This window comes from Plectropomus leopardus, chromosome 2, assembly GCF_008729295.1.
Source record: "Plectropomus leopardus isolate mb chromosome 2, YSFRI_Pleo_2.0, whole genome shotgun sequence".
NCBI lineage: Eukaryota > Metazoa > Chordata > Actinopteri > Perciformes > Serranidae > Plectropomus > Plectropomus leopardus.
The window spans coordinates 10,828,641-10,836,693 of NC_056464.1; the positions used below are offsets into that span (position 1 = coordinate 10,828,641).

Here is an 8,053-nt window from a genome sequence, read left to right on the forward strand (position 1 = left end):
AGCTCAGAAAGATATGAGCATACACTTTTTCAATTGCTTTTATTGTCTTTTACTTTTTAAATATAACAATGGATGTAAATATTTTTGGAGTGAGTAGAATCTTAATTAATCTTAATCTTGCTAGGCTGTGAAAATCAACCTATTAGAATCAACATTTAAACACAATAAGTTTGTCTGGGCCTTAAAAAGACAAAAAAATACATTAGTCTTCTTAAAAATTGAAACTTTTATTTATTCCACAACAGGCTCATACACATAAACCCTTTGTCAGTATGATGACCAATCCATGCAATGCATACAGTAACTCGAGAATCATATTTCATACACCTAAAGCCCTTTGTGTAGTGTAACCCACAACAGTACAGTATGAAGATGTTTCACATGGTACATAGATATGTATCCACATCTATAAGAAAAGGTTTCACTGTAAAGAAGAAAAATAAACAGTCACAGTACTTAATCACCAAGAAAAAAATAATGTACCCAATGGCAATTACTTTGGGACATGGTCATCAGAGAAATGATGAAGATATCGTCATGCTTCTACAACAGCTAATGATTTAAAACGATCAACTCACATCATACATGATACATAACATTTTGTCATCAACTTATCAGACAAAACAATGGAAGGCATGCTTTGTAGGAAGAGAGACAAAGACAGCTAAAAACACTGATTACAAAGATCACTGATCCTCACAGCAACATATAAAAAAAGATCATTTTCAATACTGTAAAAAGGAACTTCATACCTGGCTCATGCTGCAATGAAATGAGGCTTATATGCCTCATTTACATTTATTTGATCAATTAATACCAGCCATTTATCCAAATTTGTTAGGAAAAATAATAAAATATTGAATTGTTTATACTTCATAGAAATTAGCTGTGAAATGTGAAATATCTGGTTATTGATGTAAAATGCTTTCATGCAAATAACCACATATTGCGACCTTTGCTTTCACTGTGATGTGAATATTGGATATTACAGTAAGAACTGCTGCCACCTGCTGTCAATGTTAAATTGCGTTGTCGCCCCTGCTGTGCTTTGGTTTTGGCACGCCACACATAAAATATGTCATACTGTTGGTTCATGCTGTAAACTGAGCTGTTTTTGTGAGCAGAGAGCCACACTTTGTGTCACTGTTAGATCTCAATGGTGGATGCCTGGCGCAGGCAGACGGATGACTCTGTAGGGATGTCCTCGCGACTGATCTCATTCCCATCCAAGCGCAGCGTCTGGAGTTTGGAGAAGTTGCTCACATCCACAACACTGCAGAAACTGCCCAGGGTGAACTCTAGAGGGACAGATGGTGGGAAAGAATGTATTTGTGTCTTCCCAAACAAACATCGACATACTTACCCTAAGAATCAGCTAGGAAATGAAACTGCTGCTGAAAGAATATTTTTTGGATAAAACTGAGTTAAAGCTTTGGAAAAAACATCCTTAATTTCTGGTTTTTAGGATAATCTGTTTAATCTGGATTTAATGTGTGATTTAATCAGATTAGATTGACAATTATCTGGAAACAGCAGAAAGCTGTCTGATTTTTATTTACAAATGTTACTAAATCTTGATAGGTGCACAGAAGCATGTGACATCACCTTTTTTCAGCAAATGACTACTACTTGGCTGGTGGCAGTAAAATGCTATGTAGTATTAACAGCAAAACTTCATGTAAGCAGGCAGATTTGGGTAGTGGATTGGTCAAACAAACACCAGACTTTTCCTTAGGAGACAGGTGTTTATGTCTAGTGTGAAACCAAGTGAACTTGAAGCGATTTTTTAAGGTATGTCATCACCATATTTCTTTTCCAAACCTAACCTAACTTCAATAATTTTATGATGCCCAATCATGATTCTTTCCTACGCGTAAGCGATGTAACTTGACGTTGAGTATATAACGTCATTCATGGAGCACTAATTTGTTGGCATCATACGAACCATTTTATGAGACAACCCATTCTCATTCCAAAGTTGTCAAATACCGCCGTTTTTACAGCGCTTTCAGTGTAAGCTGATGATGCCAAAAGCCATCATTCGCTATGTATGATGTCCTCTGGATGGTGTTCGCTGAGGATGTGGACAGATGGAACCGTTTGTGTTGGTATTATATGCTGGTGGACAGCATCTGCTGTGGCAGCGTGATATGTGGATGCTGAGCATTAGTTTTGAATGCAACTGTCACATGCACATGATATACCACTGGATGGCATCAGAATGAAATGCTGCCAGTAACAGTATAATATAAGGAGCATAAAGGTCCCTATAGGATGGAGGGGAGGGGTGGGGGATGAATCCAACAAACCCTGGTCTTTTCTACGGTTGTCCAGTGTTCCCTTTCCGTCTGAATGTCGTTTTTTTTCTTCACCATACCATGTGCCTCTTTTGCCTAAACCTAACCATCCATGCCAGCATGTGCGTTTGCTGACGTCGCACCATTGCCATGTTCTTGTGTTGTCTAAACATAACTACGTGCAGCAGCGTACCACCATGTGCTTATGTTTACATCACTTTAGCGCCATACTGGACCGTCAACAGCAGACGCAGAAGGATGCCTAGAGTGTGATATGTGGACATGGAAGTCCACTGCAAAGCGGCAACATGTGACAATTTGAGATGAGAACATGTTGCAGCAGGTCATTTTGAACAGCGCCCATCCACAAACCAATGAAAAGAGCACATACCAGAACTGTGTCCAGAACCAGAACCTGACTGACAGAAAGAAGTTGATCATGAAAGGTTTTTTTTCAACTTCCTTTAGTAACTTTAATAAATAGTTTTTTTAAGATGTATGTCATAAAAAGACGCTTATGCTAATGAAAGGTGTGTGCACTTTACCTTTGATCTGGTTTGCTTGCAAATAGAGATGCTGCAGGGTGGTGCTCACTAGGGGGATTCTCTCCAGTTTATTGAAGCTCAGGTCCAGCTCCACCAGCCCAGTCACGTTAAAGGTGTTGGCAGGGATGCCCTTGTCTGTTAGCTGATTGTGAGCCATCCTGATGTACTGCAGCTGAGTGAAACCACCCAGGAAGCCCTCAGGCAGAGAATCAATAGAGTTGGACTCCATGTAGAGTTGGTGCAGTTGCTCTGGCAGGGCCTCCGGGACCTGCGATCAGTTCATGAATATGCTGTGGGAGGTCTGCATGGATTGTCTTTACTCAATTTGCAAACAGACAGTTACCTTCGTCAACTTGTTTCCGCTGATGTCCAGCAGTGTGAGAGATCTGAGTGCCTTCAGTGATGTGCCCATGTCCGTGACAGCGTTGTCATGGAGATACAGGATAGTGAGGTTTTCCATTCCCTCCAAGTCTGCAGGTGTTACCTGGGCAACAGTAGAAATCATTTTAAAGTCTAATGTGTGTGTGATTCACAGCCAAAACAAGTACCGAGAGGCTCTCTGCATGAATATAAAACTATGCAAAGCATTACCTTTTCTATCTTGTTGTGGTTGATTCTCAGGTCTCGCAGGGTGCGAGGGAGGTTTGGAGGAAAGCTGGTCAAATTGTTGTGTTGTAGATATAAACGCTCCAGTCTCCCCAACTGCAAAAATGCCTACAAAATGACATAGAGGATGAACAACTCATTAACATCTGCATAATTACCCCAGCAGCATTCAAAAGTTCAGCTAAAATCACATTGAGTTTTCCAATTTTGCAGTCAAGAACAGTGTTGTGTTTTGAAATTCATTAGTTATTCAGTAGTTTTTTATTGTTAATTTTTAAAGGCCTGCTAGCCGAGTGCTGGCAGGCGCAATAGATACATGTCTACATGTATACAGATATTTCTAAAAACTGATATTTTCCTTTACATTTTGGCCTCTTGTCTACATGCTAATAGAGTTTTAAGTCATTGAAATGGAGATATTTTAAAATGCCTTCTTAGGTGAGGATTTGTCAAAACTCTGGTTACTTTTAGTCATATGGGCAAGTAAAATGAGATGTTTGGGAAAGGATGACCTCATCTCCTTAATTTGGGCATGCCCATTGTTGCTTTTTGCAAAGAGCATATGCTGAAAAAAGCCACAACAGTGGACTAGCACTTTGCTAACATTTTGTTAAGACTGCTTGGACTAATGACTACCATAAACTTTTACTTAGTAATGCTGGTCTACCTCAGTGTCCGCAGTATAAAGTTACCCAGAAACAGTTTTGACTCATGAAGACCAGTCAAACCAGCAGGTAGTGAGGCAATTTTAAGAGCATCAATCATATCTTTGAGTGAACTCCTTTGTTGTTAAATCGAAAGGGAATCAATGGTGATGAGATCTCCAGGTGCTTCGAAAAAGGTTATGTTAGCCCGAACACTCTAATGCCTTTACGAAAAGAGAAGAATGTGGGAGACGGCTTACGCCAACCACCATTTGGGGTCATTTTTGCATGCTAGTGTGGACGGAGATATTTTATAAAACAAAGGCCGTGTTGACAAAAGAAAATATTAAGCGGAGAGGGCAAATATCAGATTTTTTAAATATTTGTGTACGTGTTTCTAAAGTTGCACTGTAAACAGTTTCTAAATTTGCACTGTAGCTAAAGTCATGGGCAAGTTTGGTCAGTTGTTTATCAAGCTATGATACAGGACAAGGTTTATGTAAGTTAGTTGAGAACATATTGCAGTAGTTTTTGGGTCTGGTGTTGCTTTGCCAGAAATCACTTCCTTGTTCACTCCTTATATAATGGACACTCAATAGTGTGCAGGAAATTAAGATTGTGGATGCTTATTTACCGTCATCATTTTGCATCACCACTGATAGAGTTGACCAACTGAAATTTTTGCATCTAAACAGTACTATGATGAAATTCATACAAAGCCATTATGAAATCAAAACATAAATGTCTCAATTTTGATGTCAGATTGTTTTCTCAAAGGAGAACACATGCCAGGATTTTAGCTCATAAAACACCCTATTTTAATCTTAATTAATTTAATTTGGACTTTAAACTGGGAACCACATGTCCAAATCACATATGCAGCAATAAAAATCATGACTTTCCCCATAATAATTGCACTTTGTGAGCCACGTGCCAGCCATCTGACAACCATTTAGACCAGCATCACCACCTCATGCCCTGAGCTCACATGTATGGATGGATCCAACTCAGACCAGATGTCTGTTTACCTTCTTGCTAATGGCGTCAGATGTTAGCTGATTGTGGTGCATCATGAGCCACACCAGATTGGTTGCGTTTGCCAGAGCTGAGTCTGGCACAGCTGTGATAGCATTGTTTTGGAGGTACAAGTATTTCACACGTGAGGGGATGGTTGGCATGGCTGTCAGGCCCCGGCCATCACAGTACATGGCGACTGGGTAAGAGGGGGGGCAGTCACACTCCTCTGGACACTCCCCTCCTGAGGTGTCTGCCTGCAGGAAGCCATATCTCAAACTCCGCGGGCCATACAGCCAGGCAAAGGGGTCCCCATGTTGGGAGAGAGAGAGTGGAAGCAGGGCAGACAAGAGGAAGACAGTCACCACACGCATTGTCACAGTCGCACAAATCTTCACTGCAAAAAAAGAGAGATAAGACAATACAATTTAAAACGGAGATGGAGGTATTCGCAAATCACAATTTCTTTTTAAACATTTTGAAACAGATACAGCTCAGAGTAAAGAGATGGTATAAAAAGCGTTCTTGTGCTGACTCTGTCTGCACTAAAGGCTTATTCCTCTCTTACATAATATGGAGGCACAGTATTTGCCAAAATGGATGAATAAAATGTCTATTAAGGTGCGTAAATATTTGAAAAAACAACTTTGCAAAAGCACAACTTCTCACAAACCATTAGAGATGATCTTTAGTAGCTGCTAAATGAACAGTCAAGTGAAAGTTTATTTTCATTTAAATTACAAAAATGCATATGAAATACATCTTCCCTGGCTTTCTCAGTCTTTAAAACTATATTTAAATAATAGAAGACAACATTAATAAGAAAGTCAAAAGCACTGTGCAGCTCACTGACTTTGTTTTGGAAATGCCTGCAGAGAGGTACATTCTTAGGGGTCTTAATCCACAGGGAATCCAGAGAGGAAGCATAAAAAAAGAAAAAAACTAGCCATGAATGCCATCTTTGTTAATAGTTCTCACTGCTGCCTCAAAAATTGTGGGAAACTATCCAATAATTACCTTATGATATGCAGAAGCAGAAAAAAGCTAACAAAAACATGACTCTATCAGCACGTTTATTCATCTCCTATAAGGTTACATAGATAAATACCACAGAGACAGACAGACACATGTTAACACACATAAAGAAACACACACATACCTGATCTGAGAGGCTCGCCCTCCTTGTCCCCTCTCTCTCTCTTAGAGTGTGCTCAGGACTGAGGGGGACTCTGACAAACTCTTTGTAAAAAAAAAAAAACTTTCCTCCCCTCCCTGCTCTCCTTTCCACTCTGCCATCCCCCCTCTCCACTCCTTACTTTATGGCTACCCCCTCATCCACCCGCCCGCACCCCATTTTGTTCGTTCAGGCATGGCCCAGCACACCCACCACCCCACACTCTGGAGCCTCTTTTTCCACTAATGTGAGTGATGTGAGATGCAGTGGCTGTGGGGGATTGTTCCCATCTGTGTGCAGCACACTCCGTCTCTTCCAGCTGAACCCCACTTCTTCCATATTTAGACATTTGCACCTTTGCAACCCCCTCTATTGTTTTTACAGCACCTGAGTTTGTGTGCGTGTGTGTGTGCCTGTGCAGTTTGGTTTATATAAGTCTCGTAAATTGTTATTTACTATGTATTAAGCTTTTTTTGTTAAATAATTGATAACCCATATCCAAATCGATCCCTGTTGTCAGCTTACTGTAGTTGCCATTAGAGTGGAAGAGGTCTGTAAAGGGTTATGTCATTTTTAAAGTTGCTTTTAGCATTAAACTATTATCTTGCAGTAGTATACTCTTGTCATTACTTTGACAATACTTTACAATCACAGTTTTTTTTTCTTTTGAGCATTATTTGGATAAATGGATAACAAAATAGTGCACCGAAACCCTTTAGCCCACTTAACAGAAATCTCTGTGACAGACACAGTTTTGTAGCAGGGGTGGATCTAACTCTCTCCATTCCTCTCCAGCAACCTTACATCTTGTAAAGGGTTAAATGAAAACATATGTGACGGTCTGTCTGGTCTCAATGTGGGCCTCTTCCTGCCTCTGTATCTTTTCTCCAACACAAGCTCCATCTAAATAAGTGTTATCCTTTTTTTCCTCTCCATCTTATTCTCAGTTTTTTGCCTTTACAAAAATCTGACAAGATAAGTGTGACTGTTTGATAGATAGGTTAACATGTTTTTGTTGTGGTGGGGGTGTGTGTCTAGAGCTTATTTGTTTTAAAATGAAACATTTTAAGTATTTCACACGGAATCTTTTCTGTGAAAGTGTTTTGTTTGGATGTACTTTTTCATCTAGGGTAGAAACCCACAGCTTGTGTGTCCAGATCGACACACAGCCCATATGTGAAGTTGGCACACCAAATGTGTAAAAATAAACTACTTATGTCATGGCATACTGCAGCAAAAGGAAGAGCTGTAGCTGTTCAATCTGACTTGGCTTATTCACTTTGTAAGAGTTAGGACACTAGTATACCTTTAGTTTGGCACGATTGTGTGAAGTTGGTGGTCTAAAAAAATTTAATTTTGTGGCTCTTTTAGACTCTCCAAATGTTATCAAACCAGATGGTTTACATCCAGACAGGGATAGAAGATGTTTCACAGAGATTTTGATGCTCACAAAAAAATATTTACTGATTAACAGACATCTCTTTCCCCATGTTAGCAAATGGGGAAAAGTCTTTCTTGGCTAGTGTCATCATGTAACTGACTGAAATGGTGTAATTCCAATTTCGGCCACTAGGTAAATTTTGCATCAACGCATGGCGCACTTCCTGGGGACTTGAGCAGGACCAAATTTATGCAGTCTGTGGTTTTCTAGTTTTGCTTTGGTGTATCTATCAATCAAATAATTTAGAAGAAGGCAATATGAGCCGCTGACAAGACAACAAGTTGAGCATTTCATCTTTTGAATGGAAAAAAAAGTGAGGCAGTACCGATAAG

At 39.8% G+C, this 8,053-nt stretch overlaps 1 protein-coding gene across 1 annotated transcript; it reads right to left on the reverse strand.

Annotated features, from left to right (window-relative positions):
- Positions 1 to 206: 206 nt before the first annotated feature.
- Positions 207 to 6,388, reverse strand: fmoda (fibromodulin a). The gene is made up of 6 exons (XM_042497691.1): positions 6,266 to 6,388; positions 5,121 to 5,503; positions 3,434 to 3,556; positions 3,186 to 3,326; positions 2,843 to 3,110; positions 207 to 1,298 (listed from the first exon to the last, which is right to left on the reverse strand). The coding sequence occupies exons 2-6, from the start codon at positions 5,478 to 5,480 to the stop codon at positions 1,147 to 1,149; spliced, it is 1,044 nt and encodes a 347-aa protein (XP_042353625.1). The 5' UTR covers positions 5,481 to 5,503; positions 6,266 to 6,388; the 3' UTR covers positions 207 to 1,146.
- Positions 6,389 to 8,053: the final 1,665 nt, after the last annotated feature.

Bases quoted from the DNA above. Each gene is read 5' to 3' on its own strand.
- fmoda (XM_042497691.1), bottom strand. From the start codon at position 5,480: ATGCGTGTGGTGACTGTCTTCCTCTTGTCTGCCCTGCTTCCACTCTCT. The intron at 3,327-3,433 runs GTAATGCTTTGC...ACTGTTGCCCAG, and splicing joins ACCACAACAAGATAGAAAAG to GTAACACCTGCAGACTTGGA. The intron at 3,111-3,185 runs GTAACTGTCTGT...AACTGATCGCAG, and splicing joins GCGGAAACAAGTTGACGAAG to GTCCCGGAGGCCCTGCCAGA.